Source organism: Aspergillus novofumigatus, assembly GCF_002847465.1.
Source record: "Aspergillus novofumigatus IBT 16806 chromosome Unknown P174scaffold_5, whole genome shotgun sequence".
NCBI classification, from domain to species: Eukaryota; Fungi; Ascomycota; class Eurotiomycetes; order Eurotiales; family Aspergillaceae; genus Aspergillus; species Aspergillus novofumigatus.
Window position 1 is genome coordinate 2,336,179 of NW_020194278.1, and position 26,901 is coordinate 2,363,079.

A 26,901-nucleotide genomic window follows, 5' to 3' on the forward strand; every position below is an offset into this window, starting at 1 on the left:
TGATTACGACGCCCGCAGGGAACGGCGTGGGAGGGGACTTGGTCAATTCCTTGGTTTGCTTGTGGAGACGAATGGAACTCTGGTAGCGATAGGGCTATCAAGATCTCACTCTGGTTTTCGGTTACCCACTTGATTTCCGGCGGAATTTTAACTATAGATACCTGCTTGAGTGTAGCTGCATCATCAGTGCTCAAGAGAATTCAATGTGTAGGTATGATCTGACATTGGTTAATATTTACCGATACCGAGAAGTGGTGGTATTCAATATGTTGGACCGTGCGTCTGTCTGGCAACCTAGACTCTATCTCACTGTTCCATGTTTAGGGGTATTTGAGTCTTCCAGACTTAAGAGTTTGCATCATTAATAGCTCAACAACGCAACCAATGGCATCAGTTGAGTGGCTAGCTGAATGGCGGGGTCCAGCAGTTTTAGTGGTCAGAATACAGTGGTGGTATTGAAGTTACTCAAAGTTGGCGCGGAGGTTGCAAAAGATCTGCAACTTTACGCAATACCTCTGGTCAGGATTTACCCGTCTACTTAGGTACTCTATCTAGGTTGGAAATTCGACGTATCGGCCGAAATACAGGATGAAGTGCCCCTCCCCAGAGTACGTGTAAAACATTGCAATGCCTCCATTCGCATCCCCACTAACTCCGTAGGCCCTGCAGGCTTCACCCGTCTTGTACTGATGTAAATGATGTTTCTGACTATTCGGAATTATCTTCCTTCATTCTCCAATGTCCGCGGAGATGGCATACACAGTGTCATGGCATGCTAATAACTAAAACTGTGTTGCATGAGACTTGCAAATTACGCCAACCAACCCAAGCAGTCACACTCAATTCTGGACCCCGGGTATCACCACCGATTGATTGATTGATTGTTGACGACCTACCTATTCTGTAATGAGATTGTGGGCCGCGTCCCGTGTTAGGACATGCAAGTCACTTATAGGCTTTGCATTTGAGTGTACTCCATAGTTGATAGTTCTAGATAATTCCAATCGCAGGTTAGTTACAGGACTGAAAGAGGGATGTCCATTATCCGCACATGATTGGGCGGGGAGTAAAGGACTAGGTTAGCCCTGGTGCCAGCATCTGGCTGATCTGAGATGTTATTTGTCCGGAGGCTTTATTAGATCAGGAAGGCATGAGCCAATCTCGTGCTTAGCTGGGGATTGTTGATGTTAGTGATTAGGGTGATCTCCTAATCCAGGTTGACTTGCAAATACTCTCTATACTTGTCGAGTATGTTCTTTGCGACTTATTATGCAAATTCTCCCAGTATTACAACATGGAGTTTACGTCCTTACGTGCGTTGTGGTACCTTACGACTGGGAATATTAGTGGACTTTGTGGGTTGGCTAGCCCTCGATATAGGAATCTCTAGCTGAAGTACAAGTTACATTGCTCGATCATTTTGATGGTAGTGTTCTCTGCTATATGTTTATCTGTGGTTTATCGATAGTGTTAAGCATTGATCGTGCATGGCTATTATAGTTCTGACGCCTCACGGTGTCAAAAATATACTGGTAGAATATTCCAGTTTTCCCTAGCAGAACACTAACATTATTATGCTCTTCAATAAGCTACTAAAGATGCAGATAACTTTGGCACTCATAACCCCATCTGCCTTGTCAAAGATACTACCTTTATGCTTATTGTTCTGTTGATCTCTTCTATGCTTAATCCATGTAAAGACAAGCACCGTCTTGTCATGTGACAACAACTATCATGTGACTGGCCGTTCCAGCCAAACAAATAATGACGCTCAAGTTTCCACCACATACTCCAGACCTGTATAAGGAGCTAGGCAGAATGTCTCCCACGAACCAGTGTGGATAATCAAATGCTTATTTATACATCATCGTCTCGAATCTGCTATGTTTGAATTTAAGCCAGGATGATCGAACCTTCCCAGAATATGACCTCCCCGGTCCAATGGGGAACATTCTTCCATCAATGTTTGATACATCGAATCGATGCCAGCGAGTTCAGAAATCTGTCAAAACTGCTGATGCAGAAATGTCCGATTGCAGAAACTGGCTTGCTTGATGCACTGCTTCAGACTCGGTCCGAGTCCCGGATCAAGTGGGATCCACTACTCCCGCTCTACATAGACTGCCTGTGCCGAATGGGCAGGGTCAGGACATCTACTGTGTTGACCTCTCTGTTGAAATACTCGTCTATACATGATAAGCCGCAACTGCCTACATCAGAGGGCAAGGACGGGTCCAAATGCTATACTTTGATGACTGATATTCGAGTCATCCAAGATGCCATGCTCTCTGTATCAACGGGGAGTACTCCCAAAACTAACGCAGAAGCTATCGCAATTTTCTTTTCTATTATTGACTGGATCCGTGCGGTTGTCTCGTGGCACAACAGCCATTTTGATCCCGGTCAACACTCGAGTGGAATGATGAGTTCGCCGGATGTGGTGTCGCTGTTCGAATCGTTGGGCATTCTCCTCGCTGCTCTATCTGGAACTGGGAAGGGATTAGAGGTTCTGTCAGCTGACTCACACGAAGGTATTTTCTCGTCACTTCCGAATAGGCCTAGTTGATCTCACTCGCTGCAGGGTTAAAGGTCAAGCTGGGCCAAGCGCTCTCGGCATATCTCCCCCTTTGCGTTGAGGTGTCGTTGCCTCTGCGTAACAGGTTGGATGGTCTTCAGAAGGAATTCAATCTGTACGGCGAACGGGCGCCAAAGTCCCTGGATGTTCCAATGATGGAAAACATGAATGTCAATGCTCTGCAATTTGAGGCGTCCGTCATGGATGGGCCGGTCATCAACTCGAGAGCAGGTCTCTACGTCTTTATCAATGCAATGGTAGGTACCTTTCTTCTCGCTAGCTGTACAAGCTGACCTTTTAGCTCGTGGGCCGGCCCCTAGTGGATGATGGTATGCTGATCAACTATCTTGCCAATCGATACGGGGTAGGTGCAGTGATGTCCTAGGAGGTAAGGCAGGCCGGCTGACATGTATTAGGGACACTATGAAGCTCTCATTGAGGAAATCCTCACCGCTGCTTTTGATGTCCTCTCAAACGGCATGTATCGTAATGAATCCAGTCGAACGATGTTCGTCTTTCGCTCCTTCTTGGTCAACAAGCTTCCCGCGTTCTTTGCAGCCATGCTGGCGTCGACCATGGTCTCCATCCCAATGGAAATGTGCATCAGCCATGCATTGAGCCGACTTGACCCCAACACCTTCCCATCGTTCTCGCAGATGTTCGAAATGCAGGGCAACACGGTGCTGTCCGACGTGCGGCAGGAGTTTTTGTTTGCCTGTGCCTCGCACAAACTGATACCTGAATCCAGCATAGAACGATTGTTGGGTGAGAATCCCATGCAAACTCTTCCTGTGGGGTATAACAAGGACGAACTGGTGTCTCAGATCAACGCCAATCCTGAACGTGCGGAGCAGTTGATCAACGAGATTGAGTCTATGGAGGGAAATGCAGGTCCGATTATTGGGGCAATCACGGAGGTTCGTTCTTGCGTCAGAATTTGATTGGCACGGCGTCGGCTAATGAAGACAGGTCATGCATAACCTCTGCAACCAAAAAGAGAGCATGACATTGAAGAACATTTGCAATTCGCTGTCTCGGCGACCTCAGGCGCTGGACGTCGTTTTGATTTTCCGAAACCCAAAGCAGGTTCTGCAGCCGCTCTGCGCTTTACTGGACTCGTGGCACTGGGACGAGGATCAGGGCGAGAATCAACCGGTGTACGATGAGTTTGGAAGCATTCTCCTGCTGGTGCTGGCCTTCAAGTACCGGTTTGATCTGCGACCAGCGGACCTCGGGATCTCAAGCAATGATTCCTTTGTTCTGAGACTGCTCGAGCGAGGATCCTGCAGCCAGAAACTCGATGCTCTGGATGAGAAACAGAACAAGAACCTGGGCTCGTGGATTGCGGCTCTGTTCATTGCCGAGGGCATCAGTGAGGAGACCATGTCGGCGTGCAGTCCACAAGAGTTTTATCTGCTTGTGGCTACACTGTTCAGCCAGAGCCTGGAGGCATGTGAGACGGGAAAGCTCGAGTTTGATACTTTGAAAGGGGGCTTTGAATGTATGTTAATTGGTCTGGACTACTGGAAAGATACTGACATCAGTAGATCTGCTTGAGCCGTTTCTGTTACCGTCTCTTATCTTCGCGCTGACGTGGTTGGGCAACCATATCTGGGAGACGGAACTCGACCCCTCAATCCCCCTGAAGGCGCTACATTCCCTGGTGAATCCGAGTTCCATCTCCGGCGAAGCCAGAGAGATCCACCGGACTGTGCTGAACATTACTGCTCGCACGCTGGAAGAGCCGCTCAAAGATGTCCGCACGCGGCACCCGTCGCGCACCGACATAAAACCGATTCTCGACTCCCTGGAGCCGTGCCTATCGTTCCAGCGGGTGGGCAGCAGCCACCGCTCCGAACTGGAGGGTTGGACGACGCATTCCGGCGGCGGCCTGCTCGGCAGCATCCGCAGCACGTTCCAATCCCTGGTGCTCTGGAGCACAAACCCAGAGGTCAGCATGGCGCCTCCTCCGTACACGCATCGCCAGCTGATCGCCGGCGTGCGGATGCTGGGAGCGTCACGTGTGTTACCTGCCCTGATCGAGGAGCTGAAGCTCCAGACCGAGGCGGGCAACGGCCCCCTGGCGCAGGACCTGGCCGCGACGCTGATCTGCGCGCCCATGGCGGAGACCTTTTCCGTCGAGCAGAACAGTCACCAGCCCGTGGACCCGAACAAGGAGGCGCTGCCGCGGTGCGGGATCCTGACCCTCCGTGACGTGCTGGCGCTGCAGCACGAGAACGTGCCCAAGATCTCAGAGAAGGACCCCCTGCGCGCGGAGGTGATTGTGCGCCTGTACCGGCGGGTCAACGCGCTGCTGGCGCCGCCGTCTCAGGTTCCTAACCTGGACGTCAACAACATCATACAGAACATGCAGCTGGGGGTGTGGGTGTGGGTGTGGGCGCAGGCCAGATGGAGCTGGATGCCGCGGGGCCGCCGACCATGGAGTTGGGCCCGACGATGCAGAGAACATCCATCGCATGATTGACAATGCTGCGGCGGCGGCGGGGCTGGATTCGTCTGGGACGGGGCTCGACACGAGTATCGACGATGTACTGAACGCGGCGGATATGGCGGTTGGGAACCCGGAGTTTTTGGATCTGGATATGGAGGGGATGTTCTAGGTATACAGTGATACGAGTGAAGCATTATGGGTGAATCTAATCCATTTATGAAACGCCAACGCCGGCCAAGAACCGTTCATTCGAACTATATGATACACCACAATCTTTTTCCACTGACAGAAAGAAAGACCCAGCCACCAACAGTAAAACCGATCAAATCAACTCCAGCCCAAGAAGACCTGCAGAATGCATTAGCAAATATATACAAAAAGAAGAGAGACCGGTCAGAAGGCAGCACCTATATCAACACCAAGCAAATTATATCTTATATAAGAAAACCAAACCACCGTAACCTTTCGCCAAGTTCCTTGCAGACCAGCTCATATAGGCCGATTCTTATGCCTCATACTTGGCAAATCAACTAAACACTGCATCAGCAATCAGCAGTCACATACCCGCGTGCCAAACCGGAAGTGAAACAAACCTTTAACCTCCTCCTTGATTATCTTATAAAAGTCGCTAAGCGGCGAATTCGCAAGCATGCTATCGACGTCTAGCGGCTCGGGCTTAGGCAACGGAGGCAACGATAAGTCCAATGGTGAATCCAACGGCGACGGCAGCAGCGAGTCCAGGTCTTCTGCTTCTGCTTCTGCTTCTGTTTCTGCTCCTGGTTCTGCTTCTCCTCCTGGTTCCTGGCGGGTGTGGAGGGTCGAAATCGGACTCTGGATTGGGGCTGCGCAGGCGATGACCACGGAGAGGAGGAGGAGGAGTGATAGGTGGGTTTTTATTTTTAGTTCCATGGTGGGATCGATATCATGTACAAGTTGCTAGGTCTGTGGGTTGGCTACGGTCAAGAAGAAATGAGGATGAGGATGTTTGGTCGTGTTGCGGGGGTGATATATGTCGCCTGTCGCTGTATCGATTGTCCACCGTGAGAGCGGACTGGTATGCTGCTACGCGAGGATCGACGCGTTTGTCTTTTGTTGGGTTGGGATGGCTGGTGATGGTACCTTATCCCTTGATGCGGTTATTAGTTACTACCTCTGCGGGTTGTGGTCAGCTACAGCTACAAGTACTTTGTACTCTGTACTCTGTACTCCGTACGGTGATTGAATTTCTTCTGTTCAGTAATGGGATGTTGAGAATCAGACACTATAAGCAGTAACAAGATCAATTGCAGATTGTGAAGTGAACGCGCTTAACAGTGAGGGCAAGGTAGCCCTGGCCCTGCCCAGGGTTGTGTGTGGCTGGAGGAATGGAATGCGAGGGATGCATTTCTCCGTCAATGAACAATGTAGACTATATTCCGTCTTGTGCACTGGGCAGATTTCAAGAATGGAGATCAAGTACACTATTCTACACTGATATTGTGCTCTGTTCTGCTGATGACTCCAGTCTGCTATTGCTAAATATACGACTACGAAAGGTAGAGGCAGATGCAGCAGAAATGGCTTTAAAGTCCAGAATCAGACTGAGCTGTAGCGATCGAATTAGTATTGGACAGAGAAATAGGTACGCTGAGACATTGTCCAAATATTGCATGAATGATAGCTGACTTGTCAATTCAGGCAAAAGTCAATATGACAGCTAGTTCCACCGCACGAGACACAAGACTAGACAGCATGCATAACGCGGCAGCAAAATCAATGCGGCCAATTGCCAAATTGGACTTGATTTAGTCGCTTCAGACTAAGTGCTTAGTGCGAGTGCAAGCTGCAGATTTGACAAGCCCCATCCTGCAGCCTCTTCGTTTCTATCACACCGATCGACGCGAGCACGTGAAAGGAGAGCGCGCCAGCCGTCGCTGTCGAGTCAGACGCCGGAAATCGCAATGCTTGAAGATGCAGAGAGGGCCAAAATACTAGGCTCATATCCGAAGCCATCTGCAGCCACCTTAGCAATCAAGCATGCATTGATGCATCGGGTTGTCTGCATCTGGTAATCTTATCCCGACAGGCTGTGATCACCAGGGACGAGGCGACCATCTGCACGAGGCTTTTATGTTGATGAGCCTTGTCATTGGAGGATATTCGACGTGATGAATCTCGAAGCAACAAGCTGGGCTCGGCTTCAGCCTGTCAGCCATCTAGACTTGCCCACTCCGCGGCACCCCGACTCCCAAGTTTCAACAAGTGACAGGAACAGGAGAAACGTGATCGGTTTCCTGTAAAAGTCAAACTTCATATTCAGTACTTTGCACAGAATGGACCTGCAGAATGTGATATGCAAGCGCGGAAACACATTCACTCATCACAGCCTTGACGACCTTGTCTCGATCGGACTTGGACTTGGACTAGAATCAGCGATCGCAGATTGCGCAACAGTGTCTGTACAGATCCCTGTAGATTATTCAAGCCTCATTTGGCTTCAACCTTAATGAATGAGTCCACGTTGATGACAGGGGAGCACGCGCCATTCAGTATAACAAGCTTAAATAATTAGTAACCCTTGTCACTAGAACTGCATTCCACTTCTGTATTGTAGCATTGGGCATCTGTGCAGAGTCAGCAGCGCCTGAATGCTCTAGCAAATGCCTCCAGATACCAGCCCTCTGGTCCTTGACCAATACTTCTGGGAGAAAAAAATAGAAACTCAACCGACGCGTCATTATTGACAATTGCACGGGGCGGATCATGTCAATCGTACCTGACTATCCAGGCAACCCGGCACGATCAGTAGAGTTGCACGGCAACTGGCAAACTCAAGTAACCGGACGTCCATAAGGCCGGACCAACCACTGGCGAAGCGAAATATTTCCCCCCACTCCGAGTCCGATGATGGGCACTGAGGAGGACTTTCAGTCTGTCAGGTCCCCGACTGGATTGACCAATGGAGGTTCATGACATAGCCATATGCCGGCCCCTGCAGAAGTGTACAAACCGTCGGATTGAAGAACCAATGGACAGAAGAAGGGTGGACTGGTGGGGCGAAAGTGGAGGAGCGAACGTGCAGAGTCGAACAATGCCATTGCTGCCAGCTTTACGGAGTAAAGCCTTTGATTTGTGGGTTCAGCACCACAGTTGAGCAGTTCTACCAACAGCATTCACAGTGGTCATCCACTTGCACAACAGGTGACTCCTACATCTGCATCTGGAAGGACAATTCCGTGCTTGATGTAAAGGAGCATCCAGTCTGAGCCATAGAAATCATCAAGAAATAACATAGACAGTGCGCATAGACCGATATCAGTTCTCCTTGGCGCGTCTGTCGAACATGAACCAAATCACCTGTACCTTTACTTGGGTCGAGGCGAGGCAAAACGGTGGTACGGGAGTTCAACATAGTAACAGAATATCCCTCAGATCTGTCACAGGAAGTATAGACAATCTGCATCCCTGTGCACGACAACATACAGCATAATTCTGCAAATATACTCCGTAGTACCGGCTGTCTGGGACCTAAAGCGGCTTTCCTAGTTCCACAGTTCGTTCGCCGATGACAGTCGATTTCGATCCCGTCTCTGCGAGTGATTGTGGGCAAGGACCCCACATTGTCCACAATACGATCGATTCTCAGCCCTTCGTGAGACCAAAGTGCGTCTGGTATGGAGACCATCGAAACTGAATAATAATGTCGATTGTCCTGCGTCATGGAGGAATGGCAATGGGGTGGTGGAGTGGACTAAGTAGCTACTCCGTACAGGCAGTGTGAAACACGCCGCTGCAGGTTTGTTCGAAGGATTCGCGACTCCCATTTAACCTTTGAGTCGGGCTGAACTTTGAACTAATCTGAAGAATACTAATTGTACTCTGCATCTGGTGGATACCGAACCAGCGTTAGAAGGTTCTGAGAAAACTATAAACCAGGAGGGAACAGCTGACAGCAGCACGTGAGGAGGAACATGGTTGGTGCCTGCAAGTCCAGGCAGCGTAAGGCAGTAGCTGTTAGTCTTCTAAACTATATTCAATAATTACCCCTGAGTGCCTTCTCCGTTGGCCATCACAGCTCGAGTCAGCACTTTGCCTTTTTACTATTCGCGTCACGGAATTGTCCCTACCAGGCGGTCTTTGACAGATAACCGCTGGACACGTCTACGAGTAAGGCGTATCGCCTGTCTGGACCATTTGAAGACTGCGTACGGAGAAGTCTCACACTCATACAGCAGTCCTCTCTCCCAAAGAGGCAACTCCTAACCCAGTTGAGATAAAGAACACCTCCGCGGTCTCCATCACGAGCTCCATCCGTTGTCCCAATATGGTAATGATGGACAAAAAGGCAATATCGTGCCGTCCCAGGTGTTGCTCTGGTTGCTCCAGTGGACTGGTTGGCCAAATCCTTCTAATTCTCAACGTCCAATGGCCCTGCCCCCCTAGCAGTAGCAACTAACATCATAGGGTGTTTGTCCATGAGACCACGAGTCCACAGTCATATAACTCCACGAGGAGCTACACAAGCGGACGTATGATTGTGGACAGTGACTGCGGTGCGGCGGCAGAGCCAGACTGTGGCCTAAGCCGCGGGATGGAAAATAAACCCCTGTTCACCCCCTGGCTTTAGTGACAAGTGTTAAGTGTCGGTGACCGGGGACTGGAAGGATGGCCCTAAACAGTCAAGCATATCCGTGGGATAATCTATTTATCGCCATGGATTCGAGTCATGACCAGATCAACAATGATCACCATGTCGCAATTGATATTGTTTTGTTTCCTGAACCAAGTGGTGGCGAACCATGGTCGCGCTTCCAAGTTGCCCTTTTGGTAAAGCTTCGGAGCCGTCTTGACGTTCGGTAGTCGGAGCATCCTTGTAGCGACTGCTAGCAAGGACTCTGTAGGTTAGGAGCAGGAAGCTCCATGTGCAGCGCTTAGCTAGCTAGCTAGCTCTTGAGCAGACAAAGAAACAGTGGCAAACTGCCAGGGCCAGAAGAGCTTAGAGCCTTAGCCCGCATATAACAGCGAGCACATGCACCCTGTGATAGGCTGCTCAGTCCAAGTTCTTGCTGGAGTTTTGGTTAAGGACGGGAACACACGGTACTTTACCTCTCTTAGGTTACCTACCTACCTAAATAAGCTAAGCTAGGTCTAGTGCAAGGCGAAATGAAGCTCAGGATCCTGCAGTAGACTCTCCGTGCCATCGACATTAATCCTCTTATCCAGTTAGCTATCTTGTCTTGGTTTGGAGTCTAAATTCTGGGCACTCTGGTCGGATGCTGCGGAATCTACGGTCGGCAACTCTCCATCGCTTCAAGCCGGTTCCCAGTAGTAGATTGTATAAGGGACAACGGTAGATGGACCACTACGCTCCTAGAAAATAGTAGTACTACTTAGTAGTAGTTAGGCCACAATGATTAGATCGATCCAGAGAAGCAGCGCTTCCTGTCTGAACAAGCTCCTGGCAACGACAAGGGCCCTGGACGGTCAGAATCCCGGATAGCGGGGACCCCTCCAGACACCGCGTCACGAAGGATTTTCAAGTGTCGCGCGGTTTATTGTCCAATCCGAGGCACGGCGGCAAAAGCAAAGTACATACCCGTCCCACCGCAAGATGTCATTGCCCTTTGTCTTTGCCTTAGTCTCTTGGGTGACGGGACGGCAGGACTCAAAAATTGGATTTTGGGGCCAAGCCGCCAAACGTAAGTGCTCTGGGGCCGGGGAAGATGCCGTAGCGTAGTGGCCAGGGTTGTGGTCCTACTGAGTACTCCTACGTAGTTCTGCTACTGCTATATCGGGCCTTGTGCATCAGACCATCGCCGGATCGTGTGCTTTTACGATATCAGGATCAGGATCAGGATACGATGCGATGGGGCTTGTTATCTGGTTATTTGTTGTAGACCCGCAGAATGCGTAGGAACTATCTAGGATCTCGATCCTAGGATTGTCCCTGCATCAGTAGTACTGATATTGAATATATATTTTGCATCTACTAGGACCTTGGACCGGATCATTGCAAATCACGCGGATCATCCAAGCAACTGACCAAGTATAGCATGTACAGCGAGTTATAGCCACAACTGAGCTCACATGGCGAAAATCATACTCGAGAGCTTGTTGTTGTATCCACAAGTAGTAGATCCTTCTCTAAAGGTGATACAACTAGAAAAGTATATTCACCGATTAGCCTGCCCCGGACCAGGTCGCTGGTATCCCAGAGGAGTGGATCGGCGATAAGGTGTCCTGTGTCTGTGTGACTGTCCTGTCTCTCGTATCTGGTTGTCTGTGCAGTGCGCGGTGGCCGTCATATTATCTCCTATCATATTCTATATCATCGTAAATCATCTGACATGTACAATGTATGGGGTGCTAGCGAGTCCCGGACAAGTTTTGACGTATGCGTGAAATGAAGCTATGGAAGTGTGAAACGGGCATATCAGATCCGCCCTTGCGTCGTTAAATCATCTAATACTACGGAGTACGGAGTATATCTACGGAGTACGCAGCCGTAAGCGACGCGGTAGACTACTCTGTAAGTAGGTATGCCATGGACTTTGGGTTTATCCGGTAATTTGGACTTTTCTCTGAAGAGGCCATCGATGATAACGGGGTTGATCATTGGTGCTGCCTACCGTGGGTCAAGACGGCATGGCAGAGATGCACAGCAAAGTGTATCTACTCCGTAGATATGCCTTGATTGAAGACTTTGTGACATATATCGAACCTCATTAATAGGTATTTCGAAACTTCGAGCGCCTTGCGTACTCTAGTTCAAGATTATTTCGACTCAGGGACTGGTTGACTTGATGAAAAACTGGACACTCATGCTTTGTCAGGGTCGTAACGATATTGCCTGATAATGGGGCGGTTATATATAGACACCTGAGATACAGTCGTAAGTTGTTTTGAACGTATACAATTGGCAGTATCTATCATAAGATCCTGCCAGCCACCAATTGTGTATATCGTGTAACTTGATCAATATACTCCGTAGATTCAGATACTTTACCAGGTAGAAGAGTGTTAGACTGGAAATGTGACAAAGTATAGAAAGATATCTACCTACAAATCGTACTTCGTACATAGGACTAGTGACATGTGGAAGGATCAAGTCCGTTTCCGCGACAGTCGACAGCTCCAATTTTCAAAGGCCCCGTTAGTCAGGAAATGAGCTCCTTTTCTGGGACTGACTTCCCCTTTGGCTTTGCTGCATTCTGCTATTGCCAAACACTAATTTTTCGATCTGTTCTTCTTGCATCTGTGTGAACCAGAGAATGATAAAGAACCATGTCGAAAGCAAAGTCAACCAAATCAGCGAGGTAGAGAGGCACTCCTCGCATTGTTTATATTAAGTCATCCTAAATATGAGTCTGCCACCAACGCGTCCAGAAGTACTTTCGACTCGACACGGTTGCTGCGCCGTCGATCCCCACACCCGGCTTGAACTACGGACACGTACCGGAAATCCCAAGCAAAAGGCAAAGTCGTTCTCTCAAAGGATTGATCAAAACTTCGATTCAGGATCAATCTCTATGGACTTTGACGGCAACCTGACGGGGAGAGACGGGCCAACTTAACTTCGCCACAGAAGACGGGAGCATTCGTTTACTGCTTGCTAGAAAGATATCTATCTGGACTACCTAGACTCAGTCCTCAACTGTTGCTAAGGAAATGTCTAATTCCTGGCGGGGTTTGCCTCTGTTGTTTGTCCCATATGCGGGTCTTTGCACAGTGGAACCGCAGGACTCACTTAGCATTGGGTAAGGGTATTATCTTTATGGTGTTTACGTCCTCGCATTGGTAGGTCCTTTGACATTTAATCTATTTCTTGGAAAATAATAGGCCGATTATTAATATAAATACTAAATAGCACGTCAAGTTTTTTTTTATTTTTCCGTGGCTAAGGACAAGGATCGTGATTATAGTTGGAGTAGTTGGACAGGGGGAGAAAAAGGGACTCGGTCCGTTTGGATCGTCCTCGAGCCGTTTCTTAGTCTGTGATAATGTGATCACTTGGATAGATATTTTCCCCTGAATGCGTGATAGAGGTTCCAGTTCCCCCAACGTTCAAACTAGTGATCAGTTTGGGATCATTTTAGTCTTCGATTCACCACGGCACCATACGAGTGGTACGTCGTCATCTTCCAACCGAATGGGGGATCACTAGGACCTTGGAGTTAGGACAGAACGTTGGACTGATGTGATGGAAGATCACTTACCCAATCCATCATAGTATATTTTGATTTTGGCTCTGCCGACCTTCGTTAGCTTGCGTTTCGTCGACGGTCAAGCTCTTCGTTCTCTGTCCTCGGAAAACACCAGGTCAATCGCATTGCATCACAGATTTTGCGAGGAGCATGATGACGATAGCATACGAAGCAAACAACATGGGGAAGATGGCCCTGTCTTCACAATTGAGGACATAATAATAAGGGTATTAAGTGATATTCTCTGTAGGCTGCACTGCGTACTCCGTGCTCTTAATACTCCATGCTCTCCCGATTCCACCCTCTCTTAGTGTCTATGGGAGAGCATGGATAGTACTCCACCTTTTTTAAGCAAAGAATTGGATCCTTTGGCCCTCGCACGGGATCTTTGGCTGATTTTTTGTTTCTTTTTTACTCGTCCATGATTATCGTTCGACTATGGAAAAGTAGTACCAACGGACTATTTGCTAGTCTAGTTCGTGCTCGACGACTGGTTCTAGTCCCTTTTTCTTTTCTCCATGGCGACTCATTAATATTTCTTATTTCTCCTTTTCTTTGCGATATGTCAAATGAAAAATAATATTAGTACACTACTAGCACTACTAATTATATTAATATTAATTCTTATTTTATAATTCCACTTACTATTACTACTGTCCAGACCATACTTATGCTGATAGCCTGATATTACTTACTTTGCTGCTCTCCTCTCCATCTGTCAACATCACAGTACTCCTTTCCCTCTCTCTCCCACTTTCTTCCAAGATCATTGCTGGTCTACGATCATTCATTATTTTATTTTCATATTATTATTATCATCGTCTTCATCATCTTCATCATCGTCGTCATCATCGTCATTAAACAATTGCTGCCGGTGGCAATCCCTCGCTGCAAACTAGAGACTCGACTTGTCAACCAGACGGACCGTTCATTCCTCCCTGCTGTTGGTGTTTCTCAGCCCTTGCTTGGTGTTTGAGGCGGACCAGAGTCGACAAGCCAACGACCACTCCCCTGATTGTCGGACGGTCGAGTGTCGAGTCAATTGGGACGAGAATCTTATCAACATCCCTCAACGCTATTGTTCGACTTCTCCCCTTCGTCTCCGTAATCCTTCCCCCGGATTCGAGGGTCCAAGTGTCCAAGTGGTCCTTGCAGCAGTCCAAGCAGCATAGTTCCAGAACCTCGAAAAGAGAGGGGATCAACGATTTCAGCTATTAATCACTACTTACTACTACTCTTACTCGAGATTACTTGCAGGTGGCGGGATCAAGGGAAGATTCTCACTTATATCATCACCAGAACAACGAGTGAACTCGCTTGCCCTATCTTCGTCGTCTTTTCTCTCCTTCATCCCTTCCCCTACCACCTTCAATTCTCCGGACCCTCCTTCTCGTGCTCGCCGAAATCTCCTATTCTCTCACCCTCGTTGCGACTTGGAACGTGTGCCTGCTCCTTCCTTGCTCCCAAGATTTTGTACGCAGCGTGCGCTATCCCTTGACGCTGCTGCAGTCCATGTTGACAGCTTATTCGATAATCATTTCCTATCGTTGTTATTGAAGATTAGACCATAGGTATGTCTGTGCCCTCGCTTCTTCCAAGATGAAATTAAGGAAATCCAAGAATATTTTCTGTCCCCAGCATTCCTTCCATTCCTTCTCCCCACTGCCCTTGGCAGCCAACATTCCCTAGGTTGAGGTGCACAACAATAAACCCTAGCAACCACATCCTCATCGACCACCTTGAGACCGTCATCCCTCGTCCCTACTGTGTAAAAGGGATCAAGCCACCGCTAACCATTGACCCTAGACGAGTAACCTGGCCGCTTGTCGGACCGCTGTGGGCGTCATCGTTACGACCTTGATTCATTCAGGCCAGAGATCCTGATATCTCCACTTTCAATTCCTCTTGCATTTACACTATCTCTAAAGAACAGTCTCCTCTGAGGATGCTCATTGAGTTCTGCCTCACCTAATCGCTTCGGTCAGTGACCTTCGCGCCGGCTAAACGCTACCGGAACGAGAAAGAGAACGAATAGGTCGCTAGGGAATAGAGACATGGAACCAATGAAGCGACACATTGCGCCGTTAAAAGTCGAAAAGACAATCTCCTATCCTTGCGGGTCGACCACTTCAGAGTCTGGAGACCCTTCTAGCAATCATTACTATTCTACACAGCACAGTCTGCAGATGTCACCACCTCTGACGCCTTACTGCGCAACCTCATCCAAAGACAACAGCATGGATCGGACGGAGGCCCCCAGGACCGTCTTCCACAACTATCTACGTGCATTCTATCCTTTCCATCCGCCGGGAGATGTTTCGCCAGATACGATTACTCTGCCATTGGACCAAGGAGATATCATTCTGGTACACTCGGTACACACCAATGGCTGGGCTGACGGAACGCTTCTGGACACCGGAGCCCGAGGCTGGCTACCCACCAATTACTGCGAAGCCTATGACCAACTGCCCATGAGACCCCTCCTGAAGGCATTGACCGACTTCTGGGATATTATCCGAGGTGGATGCGGGTCGTCTCTTCGTGACTTTGGAAATCAGGATCTTGTAAGGGGCCTGATTGCCGGAGTACGCTTCCTTCTGGTGAGTGTCCTGAGCCAAGTGATTCAAAGACAAGGCAATTGACGGCCCTCCAGGAAAAATCAGAATGTCTCACCCGCGACTCGTTCCTTGTCCGAAGGCACGAGGGTCTGCGAAGAAACCGAAAAGCATTGCTTTCGGACCTTACAGCGCTTGTTCGTACAACCAAGAGTTTCCAAGTGATTGCTAGCGGAAATCCCGTACAAGACGAGGTCGAGTACATGGTCGATGAGATGCTCCTCAAGGCGTTCCGCGTCGTGACCCGCGGTGTGCGGTTTCTCGATATCTGGAACGAGGAGGTTGGTCTGAGTCGAACAATCGCGGAGCTGGAGCAAACCAAGGATTACGCTTCTCCCCTAACACCTGCATCCGAGACATTTGTCATGTCGGAAAGGCCCGCCTCGGAAGCTGAGACCGAACGAAACGAGTCGCGGGTTCTCAACCGCAGCTGCATGTCTATGAGTCGCTGTTCCACCCGAGTGGACATGTCTGAGCAGCCACGGCCCATTTCCGTCGCCACAAAACGGATATCCATCTCCCACCGGGTGTCTTACTCGGGACCAGCTGCAGCTTCCCGAAACCCGAATCTCGCATCGGAACGACTCAACGCCACGTACGATGCTTTCCTCGGTGTGCTGGGTTCATTCATTGGTCTCCACCTGCAGTCTCGCTCCTCAACCGAGCTAGTCGTCACAACCGAGCAGGCTGTCCGGTCTTGCCGCGGTCTGCTCACTGTGGTCGAGGCTGTCTGTGAACACGACTCTCAAGGCAGTGCGCTCCTCGAGCGCGCCAAGGATACGATGTATGAGCGACTGTCCGAGCTCGTTTTCGCTGCACGGGACGCCTTCCGACCCGCCCAGTCCCCCGACGACGAGCTTGTCTTCATGCCCGATGAAGGAAAGCGACTGGTCGACGCCGCCACCGACTGCGTCCGAGCGGCAGGGAACTGTCTGGCCAAAGCTCGCCTGGTGCTGGAGCAGGTTGGAGATTTCGAACTCGAGGCACTGCCGCAAGACGTTGCGACGCCATTGGTTGGTGCCAGACCCGAGTCGCAATCGCAACAGCAGAAAGGCGACCTACCTGGAACTTCCCTACGACTCCCACCACCTCCCCTGCAGATCCCCAGAACGCAGATCTCGACTTCTCCCCTCCCACCCCAGGTCTCACCGATGATACCACTCCATCTTCTTCTTTCAATTCCCGCACACTCAGCAGCCCCACCATTGCCGCAAATGACGAGGCGCCATTGCCATCCGCTAGCATCCCTCCCTCCAGCCCAGCGAAGTCCTCATTCTCCTCGTCTTATGATGCGACCGCTGGTGTTAAGATACTCGAGAACCGTATCAGCCATCCCAAGTCCGAGATCGGTGAGACTTTTGGCCGTGGAGTGACCAGTACTGGAAGCAGCTTCACCTACCACAGCCACCTCCGTGACTCGGAAATGAGTGGAGTGTCTCAAACTTCTACTCGCGCCACATCTCCAGACATTGGCAGCTGCTACCAGGCTCCATCGCTCAAGAGCTGTGTCAGCCACTCGACGCTGGCGGAGGAGGGAGAGGAGACCGAAGTAAATATTCTGGAGAAGACATATGCGCATGAATTGATCTTCAAGGATGGTCAAGTCATGGGCGGCAGCCTTCGGGCGCTGATCGAGAAGCTCACCTCTCATGGATCGACGCCAGACGCGATGTTCGTCTCCACCTTTTACCTCACCTTCCGTCTATTTGCGACGCCGCTGGAGTTTGCCGAGGCCCTTGCTGATCGGTTTGACTACATTGGTGATACCCGCACGCCGCGGGCCCCGTGCGTCTCCGCGTGTACAACGTGTTCAAGGGTTGGCTGGAGTCACACTGGCGGCATGACTGCGATGACTCGGCTCTGGATTTTATTGTCAACTTTGCCAACACTACTTTGATGCAATCCCTCCCCTCCGCAGGAAAACGCCTTCTGGAACTGGCGGACAAGGTTTCGACGCTCCAGGGACCCGTCGTGCCCCGTCTCATCTCGTCCATGGGAAAGACCAACACCGCAACCGCACAATATGTGCACCCGGACACCCCTCTCCCCTCTCCCATTCTCAGCAAGAAGGAGGTGAACCTGCTGAAACAGTGGAAGAACGGCGAGGCTGCGATCAGCATCCTGGACTTTGATCCATTGGAGCTGGCCCGTCAGCTCACCATCAAGGAGTCACGCATCTTCTGCGCCATTCTTCCCGAGGAGCTGTTGGCGACGGAGTGGATGAAAAAGAGCGCTTCACTGGCCGTCAATGTCCGTGCCATGTCGACTTTGTCCACCGATCTCGCCCATCTGGTGGCTGATTCCATCCTGCAGCTGGAGGAACCGAAGAAGCGGGCGGCTATCATCAAGCAGTGGGTCAAGATTGCTAATAAGTGCCTGGAACTCAATAACTATGACACTTTGATGGCCATTATCTGCTCTCTGAACTCATCAATGATCTCGCGTCTGAAGCGGACCTGGGAGGTTGTATCGCAGAAGACCAAAGCCACTCTCGAGACCCTACGGGGCATCGTGGATGTGTCGCGCAACTATGCTGTCCTGCGGCAGAGACTGCAGACCCATGTTCCGCCATGTCTTCCTTTCGTCGGCACCTACCTCACAGACCTGACGTTCGTGGACCACGGGAACCAGCCGCTGCGAAGCCTGCCTACCGATGACGGTGAGATGACCGTCATCAACTTTGACAAGCACATGAAGACCGCCAAGATCATCAGCGAGCTCCAGCGGTTCCAGATACCCTACCGTCTCATCGAGGTTCCCGAACTTCAGACCTGGATGCAGAACGAGCTGGTGCGGGTGCGTTCCAATGGCGAAAAGAGCCTGCAGACTTTCTATCGTCGCTCTCTCATTCTGGAGCCGCGCGAGATCACGCCGCGGCCGACTTTGCAGCCAGAGTCTAGCGCCTCCTCTATCATGGAGAACGCCAAGGACAAATTTGACCTCTTCGCTTGGACTCATCCTTCCAAGGCCAAGTCGGTCACTACCAATGGTTGATTCTATTGGCAATATCTTCTTTTTCTCATGCTGATTACGGCCGTTCTGACGGCCATTGAGCTTATTTTTTACGACTTTACGACTTCTGATCGATCAGATTTTGACTATCTTTGTTCATGCTTTATACGATGCCATCGCTTATTTTGATCCGTACCTTCGTTGTCGATACTTCTAATATCTCGGGCGGCGCTTGTGATCTCAAAATTCTTGCTCTCATTTTCTTTTTGCGATCATTCTGACAAAGCGACCGGATTGATTTGGAGTACCCTCGGGATATCAAAAGTGTGCATACATAGCACAGGTGCTCTGGGATTAGACCCCTACTACACTGAGCCTCGCGGCCCCGGAGGCTACAGAAAACAGGAATAGATACCCCCTTTGGTTGTGGATGCTGGAACGTCAATTCGTCGCGAGGAACTGTTTTACTATATTGTTTGATTTGCTGGATTGGCCTGCATTGGAAAGGAAACTTGGTTGGAACCTGTGATACCTGGTTTGGATATGGATATGGATCGCATTCGGCTGGAGGAAAGGCATTTGTCATTTGTACTGTACTGTATATATTCATAGGTTCAGGTCAATTAATTATTGATCTCATTCACTTTCTTCCTATTTACCTGCTTCTTCTACACTCTCCCATCTCTTTAACCTTGAGCAATGTAAAGATCTGAGCGCAAATCAGAATACCAAGTATCGTCGTTCTGCGGCGCTCAAGAAGTTCAGGCAGTAAGGCAGTAAGTAGCTGTTAAGACTATTGACATCTCATGGCGGGTGGTACAGCATGGCAACAAATGTATCCTTGTGGAAATGAAGCCGCAGCAGCAGGTGCGAGAATCTCTATGCATCTGTTGATTAAACAAGTGGCGGAGCAATTTTCAACAATAATAGAGGGGCACACCTATAGTTAGTCTACTGATGCATGACAAAGCCAGTACTAATGGAGGTCCTTGAGACTTCATTATTGCAAGGTGATTAAGAACCAGGGTCACCTCAGGATCGCCTCTTTGTCAACAGATTCCCAGTAGTCAAGAACCCCTTGTCACCCATCGCACCCCTCCATTCAATCGAAAGCTGCCCCAGGACGGCTCTCCCATCCCGCCTCAGGTCCTTCTGCAAAGCTTCGAGTCCCTCTTGCTGGCCTTCTTCCTGCTCAACTAAGAATGCAACCTGCAGTACATCCCGTGGATTCAGCGTGGGCGGCTGGCAGTCGACCTTGTCGGGCCTCTCCAGGTCCCAGTTCAAGGAAACGGCTTTGAACGGCGGTTTGGGATTGAGTTTCGTTTGCTGTGTCTTGCAGTTAGAAAATGATATGATCCAGTAAAATACCCCCATTCCACAGACCTTGACCACCACGGTGCCATCGCCCACATTCTCCAACTGTGCTTCCAATGCGAATCGCAGTAGCCGGGTTTTCCCATACGGCCCCAACGACTTATTCTCCACCTCCAACGGAGCCAGCTCCGAGGATTTCGTCCTGACACTGAGACACGGCTGCGCGACGAACTGGTACAGTTTGCGGAATGTCCTGACCCGGCCGCTGGCAGCCTGCGCGTCGGACCCGATCAGCGTCTCGGTGTAGCTGATGCTGACGGCCAGGATGTGATTCCCTTCTTCTTTGAGGTCGAAGCGCACGATTTTCTGCAGGGACTGGCCCCTTTGCAGGCCTTCTGTCTGCGCTGCATCGTTCGCTGGTTCCAGGTCTAGCGAGGCGACCTGGGATGGAGTCTGCATTTCGGCCACGATGCGGACCGAGGTGACGACGCGCGAGGTCTCGTCCTCCGGGAGCTCATTGTTGGCGCTGAGCGTGCAGGCGAAGGTCTCCCCGACGTATGCCGACCCAAAGGATGGGGGTAAAGTTAGCTGCGGCTTTTTGTTAGCTTGTGGCTTGGTGGATGGAGTTGAGGGCTTACGTTAGGACTCAGGATGAACTTGTCATCGGTACTGTCGGATGGATAGCTCAGGGACGCTTTACTTGAGATCTTGGTGTTTGCAGCCGGAAGGAGATATTGGTTGGATAGTGAAGGCCGCGACAGGCTTACTCGGTTAGCATACGGCCAAAATGCTTCTTTGAGCTCGGCTTACCGCAATACTGAGACCGGATCAGCGAGAGGTAGCTTCAGTTGAGATCTCAATTGTGCGTACCTTTTAGGGAGACCACATGGGGTTCTTTGGAGCTATCAGCCCCCGAGTAGCCTCGCGGACGAGCCATATGTCTACCCTGAAGGAATTGTTCCTTCAGTCTATCATATCATGAGGAATCGTTGAAAACACCAACGATAATCATCTGTTTGGCCTAGGATGTAGTCATGTGGGGTTACATAATCGTTCCCAGAAGGGTATAGCAGTGAAGGAGGTGCCTCCTACAACAGTCAAACAATATAACAGATGAGCGTATTTCAGGCCATCGACGACTGGAAATGCTGTATTCAGAATCAATCGAGACGCCACAACCCCATGGAGATAGAAAGCTCGTCTGCTACTTCGGGTTCGACTATCAATTTCAAATACTTGGAATGAATGCTGTGTCTCCTTGTTATCGCTATCTTGATAACTTATCGCTACCAGCAAACAGGACAAAGTACACAAACCCAACAAACCTCCACATAAAGATGATGATATATCTACGCCGTTTTGTGTCACCGACTGGCTATTGAAGTATCTAAATAGGCACAAAGGAGACAATATTCCAAAGGTCAAGATGCAACATCAAAAGAATCGAGTCAGTATCAAGTCTACGTCCACCTTCGCTGATTGATGTATGTGATTATGTCAGCGTTCCAGGTCTTGTCTGCTCAAAACAAATCTATCAACTTATCGAACGCCACCGTAGCTCAGATCGGTCTACCACCGTCTACCACACGTTCCCATCATTCGAGGCGCTGAATACGCCGCTCGTGCTGCTAGTCATTATGGGAAGTACACGGATAACAACAACGCGTCAAACAATCACCAGCTTCTCGCCGGCGCAGGGTCGAGTTTACAGCGCGCGCACACCCAGCAATACACGGTCAGCAACCAAGAGAAAGCGAGACGCCGAAGATGAGATCAAATTATCGACGACTCCAATAAAAATTGCGCGCAGACGAGTGAATACCAACTCTGCAGCCTCAGCTGGCTCCATCGAGGTGATCGACTTGACAGCCGACTCGCCCACCACGACCCCGACCAAGAAGACTCGAAGCCCCAAGAAGCGCCTTCCTGGCGAGCCGACCCCCGAGCGACGCGCTAGACCGTTCCGTAAACAAGCACCCAAGTGTATAATGGATAGGATGACGCGAGCACGAACCCAGAGGTAGGATTTGGCTGTACCCCTTTTGTGCGACGTTCACTAACCCGGGGCCATTGAGCAGGATGTGTGTCGTGGAACATTGTGTCACCGAGGTGGATGATGCGCCCGAAGTCGTGTTTAAAATGGCGGGAACGACTGGAAATCTGTATAAGGTTGTTATTGGGAAGGTGCCTTCCTGCGATTGTCCGGATGGAGGGAAAGGAAATCAGTGCAAGCACATATTCTACGGTATGTCGACGCATTTTGTTTCAACGTTGTGACCCTTTTCGCTCAGTACTCGCCTTGTATCTTTATGCTATCCTTACAGTCACTAACTACTATGGCCTATCAAGTCCTAATCAACGCTCTCAAAGCCCCGGAACATCTACAGTATCAGCTGGCATTCTTATCCTCGGTAAGAGTTTACCTAAAGGAAGCAATTGTATAAGATTACTCACGCGGATCGCATGACAGGAACTCCGTGAAATGTACCAGTCATCACCCCTCAACAGCCAAAAAGAACAATCGGAGGACAACAACGGCAAGCGCAAGCCCATCGAAGGAGACTGTCCCATCTGCTTCATGGAACTCGAGCCAGAGAAAGACGAGATTGTCTGGTGCCGCGCAGCATGCGGGAATAACATCCACAAGGCATGTTTCCAACAATGGGCTGCAACGCAGAACGCGCAGGGGGTTCGTTGCGTTTACTGGTGGGTTTCTACTACCTGAGACAAAGATGGTGGAGATATGCTGACTCTCGTCTAGCCGTTCTGCATGGGAGACCGGTAGTAGCGAACTGGATCTAAAACAGCTCGCCAAGGACGGATACGTCAACGAAGAAGGTTATCTCAATGTGGGGCATCTGCTCGGCATGCCTGGCGACCGCGGTACGAGACCGTCCCTGTACTTGTCCCCTTTGGCTGGTTTCTTTGTCTCTTGGAAAGGTCACTAATCGTTGACGCTTGGTGATAGACTCTTCAACATATTATCGGCCCTGGGATTCCCCGGGATCGTCCTATTATGGGTCGCGTAGGTCGTGGCATTCGCGCTGGTAAACGAGTTTGCGTGTTACATGGTGCAAGGCGTCGGTCACTGGGTTTTGGATTGCTAGATTGCTATATACCCCTATCTGTATTTGTGTTGTTTGATGTTTTCCAAGATACTTCGCTTGCTGCCCCAGGCACTGCTGTGTAGCTGTGTAATTCGTAGATGTTCAATATTTCCATCTATCGACCTTATGAGGCTCGGAGCAAACTCGGATTCTGCTCGCCTGGTCGCTGTACATCAAGAGGCTTGACAGGTAATCTCCTGTGCCCGCGCTATCGACCTTGACGATACCGCTCGTCCAATGTTCAGTGCATGGACGTACTGAAGTCCCGGGGTCTGTACGGCTGCATTTCGCGGGCCGCCTTACTGCTCCGCGGCAGTTGCATCGGAGGGGTTAAGGCGTCATTCTCCCTCAGAATGTGTTGCTGGTTGGCGATCAAGTTTCTGGAGACTAGTCCCTGCCGTCAACCAGCTTTGATTACACGCTTTCCTCGATGAACAACAGCTACGCTGACTGCTTCTTCGCCCGTCATCCAGGACGGCATACGCTCCGGCTCGACAACACCCAGTTCGGCGAGCTTGCGGATGCCGCTGATGACGTCCGAGCCGGCAAATGTGAGAGATACTGTTGGTTGGGTGCGGTCCACATCAGGTTCGTCATCCTCATCGTTCGGCGGATCAAGCAGGCGCACGTCAAGGCGGTCCAGAGGGGCAGACGAGAGGGTTCCAGATGTGCCAAAACGAGAGTGAACGGCTAATTTGCGTTTCTTGGCGATATGGGAAGTAGGCTCCGTCTCTTTGCTTGTGTTGCTGTCCTCCTGGATTTCATTCTCCTTGCCAGGGTCTGAGTCTTGGTGGAAGTGCTCTTCTGGAGAAATCGTATCCGACGGACGTGGGTCCAAGGGGCTCCCTTCGAGTACGGCGTCGGCGAATATACTGAACGCCCCATTGGCCGCGTTGGATCTTCCGGGACCGCGGAGCGCCAGCAAAGCTTGCAGATTCTTCGCAGTCAGAGAGGTCGCTTTCAAGGCATATCGTTCTTGTGGCCGCGATAACGCTTTAGGCAAGGCATCTCGTACAATGCGCTGCAGACTCCGAGCATCGGTTGCGACGGCATGGTGGGTGGACGTATTTGATTTCGCGACGGGCGATGTTGCTATTGACGTGTAGATGAATGGGCAACTGTCGGGGAAAGCGACGTACATCACTCGCGATGAGTCCGTCAGAGCCTCAGGTGGCTGGCGAGGGCTTTGGTATGGAGAATTGGTTACTAAGATGCGCAGGAATGAGAGCGGAAGCGAGGCCGAGCGGACGAGGTGGTAATGCGCTTTCACCAGGGGAGAAATCTGCTGCTGAAGGTTGCTCAGGAAAGTAGCGGCGTGGATGCGTGGTAGACATGCGGAAACGTCTGGCGCCGTTGCTCCTGCGGATCGAGATCCATCCATGCTAATGCGACTGAGTTCAAATGCGGTCCATCGCAGACTTGCTGGATGGTCCTCCATATACCGAATGTCCACCATTGCGAGTTGGCGCAAGGTAATACCGTGTCGCCAGTCGCCCTCCAATATACGATCAATCACCTCGCGTTTGCCGCCCTTCCTATCTTGTAAATCCTGGTAAGCATTCCGGACGTCCTCGGTCGTTTCGGCTGCCGGGTACGGGCTGAGTTCGTCGTCATCGGCGTTGTCAGCTTCGTCTTGCTCAAGATATGGGGGAAACAATTGCGCGTTGCGATCGTCGAGCCACTGGAATACCAGGTCCAGAAGAGCCTGGCGGGATAGCCGTGAGAATGACTTTATGAGAGACGGGGTCGAGGAGGGGATGCGGAGAGTGTTGGGTAGACTGGCGGCTGTAGGCGCACGGATAGCCTTTGGACGCGCCATTGCTGCGATAAATTGATCCTCTTTATACTATAAACGGAGCATAACCCATGAGGCTGAGTTACATGACAATGGTGGACGATTCCTTTGTGGCAGCTCGATTGCGACTTCGGGCCTAAGGCAGAAATAGATTAGAATAAACAAAGCAAATGAGGGCACGTGGAGATAAGTAGGGGTTTCACGTGACGATGACTATAGCTACTTCCCACTCTTGTATATGATTGGGGGAATCCCAACTCCAAAACATCTCTGTTCCATCACGGCATTTTATTGGTCTGGCATCAACCTTGACGATTCGCGAACTCAGGTTTGTGCAGAAATGCAATATCTGCCTCAAGACCTACAGGTATAAACAGACTTATGGTGGAAGGTTCCATAGATAAGCTGAATCACATTCAAGAGCACAGTTATCAAGAGCTGGTAGCATAGTAGCAGCAGTATTCATACAGCTACCCTCTCTAGGAGCTGCTATGCCGGGGGAGTCGTCTCCATCCGCCGTCCACTAAACAAAAGGAGAAAGGAACGAATGAAGGAAGCAAAGGATGTCGTCTCATAGGCGTGTGGTTGGTGCTTGACGGCCCTGAGGCCTGTCTGGGATCATATCAACGCCTGCCACGAGGTTTCCCCCGCGGCCTTGGTACCCCATACTGAACTGTCTTCTATCTCAGTGCTCATCCTGCCTAGCAGAGTCGCTGTCGTCGCGCCTGGCAGGTCCCTTAATGGCCACTGCCAGTTTCGTTGAACTAATTTCGGCGCGTCCAATGGCTCTTCGTGGTTCGACAAAGAAGTCAGCAGTGTTCACACCCGACACAAATTCCACTCGTATCGCCTGAATTGAATAGGGTTCCGCACAGCTTAGCGTCCCGGATATAAGGGACTGGGGAAGTCGACAGGATAGAACGGGTGTTTTCGCGAATGAAATCGAGTGATATTTTTTCGACAGTCACTATCCAACAATTGAGTAATACCAGCAAACAGTTCTGCTCTTGAACTTCCAGCGGCAGAAGAACGCATTCCCGACGAGATTCCCATCGATGGTCACCCTAATGTAGAAACTTCCAGCGCCGTCGGTGGTAGGGGGTAGGTATTGCCGAACGCAGTCATCGTTCACTCAACTTGAGCGGGTTTCCTGCCAAAGACGTTCGAAATATATTCTGTAAGAAATCCTATAGTCTGCTCCCCAGCCTGTCTTGATAGCTTCGCCCAGAACCCGTAGTCTTCGTTGAAGAGCTCTGCAGCTTTGACCATCATATCATATTGTCCGTAGCCTGCTCTCTGTTGAAGGTCTCGTACACTTGTGCTACCATATTCAATTGCTTTGGTGCTTTGATGTCCTCGGTGACAGGAAAGGTAGGGACTGAGTCGAATGTGACTCTTTAGGCTCGTTCGAGGGAAGGCGCTGGTGATGATGGATTGAATGATGGATTGAATGATGGATTGAATGATGGATTGAATGATGGATTGTAATGCAGCACGATATATGGAAACAGGCATTACTGCCTTGGGCATATGTTGACCGTTCGTTGAATCACGCCATGATGAAGCTTACCAAGTGTCAGTTACTTAAACGCAGCAATCACGGCTGAACTCTTCAATTGCTGCTTGCTGCTTCTTGAACTACGTATCTTCTTAGGGAGGGAAAGGGCGAATTGCTACATCTAGGCATACACCATGGAGGAGCTCGAGAAGTGACCGTTTGACGGCTCTGGTGGTACTGGACGGTTGTGGTCTGATAATTTGCGACTAGAACGCACAAGAGAGGTCTTCAGTTCCCTAGCATGCGCATACTTAACCACCAGGTCCATAGGTGCACTGGACTGATTTCAATTTGTCGCTGTTAGTAAAAACCCAACAGTAACCCCATTTGAGCAGGGTTGTTAACCCGGA

At 50.3% G+C, this 26,901-nt stretch overlaps 6 protein-coding genes across 6 annotated transcripts; 3 read left to right on the forward strand and 3 right to left on the reverse strand.

Annotated features, from left to right (window-relative positions):
* Window positions 1–1,806: 1,806 nt before the first annotated feature.
* nut1 (putative RNA polymerase II mediator complex subunit Nut1) lies at window positions 1,807–5,196 on the forward strand (the record flags this gene model as incomplete). Its single annotated transcript, XM_024831249.1, has 7 exons — window positions 1,807–2,531; window positions 2,582–2,832; window positions 2,877–2,939; window positions 2,992–3,492; window positions 3,545–4,076; window positions 4,123–4,957; window positions 4,980–5,196. Exons 1-7 carry the CDS (start codon window positions 1,904–1,906, stop codon window positions 5,194–5,196), a joined length of 3,027 nt encoding a protein of 1,008 aa, XP_024681743.1. The 5' UTR covers window positions 1,807–1,903.
* A 320-nt stretch (window positions 5,197–5,516) lies between these two features.
* On the reverse strand, window positions 5,517–5,936 carry P174DRAFT_371702 (uncharacterized protein; the record flags this gene model as incomplete). The annotated part of the gene is made up of 2 exons (XM_024822390.1): window positions 5,517–5,557; window positions 5,621–5,936. 2 exons carry the CDS (start codon window positions 5,934–5,936, stop codon window positions 5,517–5,519), a joined length of 357 nt encoding a protein of 118 aa, XP_024681744.1.
* Window positions 5,937–15,264: 9,328 nt separating this feature from the next.
* P174DRAFT_461588 (guanine nucleotide exchange factor) lies at window positions 15,265–18,819 on the forward strand (the record flags this gene model as incomplete). Its single annotated transcript, XM_024830020.1, has 4 exons — window positions 15,265–15,810; window positions 15,864–16,842; window positions 16,926–17,614; window positions 17,641–18,819. 4 exons carry the CDS (start codon window positions 15,265–15,267, stop codon window positions 18,817–18,819), a joined length of 3,393 nt encoding a protein of 1,130 aa, XP_024681745.1.
* A 721-nt stretch (window positions 18,820–19,540) lies between these two features.
* P174DRAFT_443011 (trafficking protein particle complex subunit 13) lies at window positions 19,541–21,073 on the reverse strand. The gene is made up of 5 exons (XM_024827717.1): window positions 20,962–21,073; window positions 20,902–20,908; window positions 20,730–20,853; window positions 20,161–20,679; window positions 19,541–20,103 (listed from the first exon to the last, which is right to left on the reverse strand). The coding sequence occupies exons 1-5, from the start codon at window positions 21,026–21,028 to the stop codon at window positions 19,810–19,812; spliced, it is 1,011 nt and encodes a 336-aa protein (XP_024681746.1). The 5' UTR covers window positions 21,029–21,073; the 3' UTR covers window positions 19,541–19,809.
* A 157-nt stretch (window positions 21,074–21,230) lies between these two features.
* Window positions 21,231–23,140, forward strand: P174DRAFT_443012 (RING finger protein). Its single transcript, XM_024827718.1, has 5 exons — window positions 21,231–22,111; window positions 22,170–22,336; window positions 22,441–22,502; window positions 22,562–22,797; window positions 22,853–23,140. The coding sequence occupies exons 1-5, from the start codon at window positions 21,729–21,731 to the stop codon at window positions 23,037–23,039; spliced, it is 1,035 nt and encodes a 344-aa protein (XP_024681747.1). The 5' UTR covers window positions 21,231–21,728; the 3' UTR covers window positions 23,040–23,140.
* A 31-nt stretch (window positions 23,141–23,171) lies between these two features.
* Window positions 23,172–25,121, reverse strand: P174DRAFT_443015 (CENP-N/CHL4 family protein). The gene has a single exon (XM_024827719.1). It carries the CDS (start codon window positions 25,015–25,017, stop codon window positions 23,599–23,601), a length of 1,419 nt encoding a protein of 472 aa, XP_024681748.1. The 5' UTR covers window positions 25,018–25,121; the 3' UTR covers window positions 23,172–23,598.
* Window positions 25,122–26,901: the final 1,780 nt, after the last annotated feature.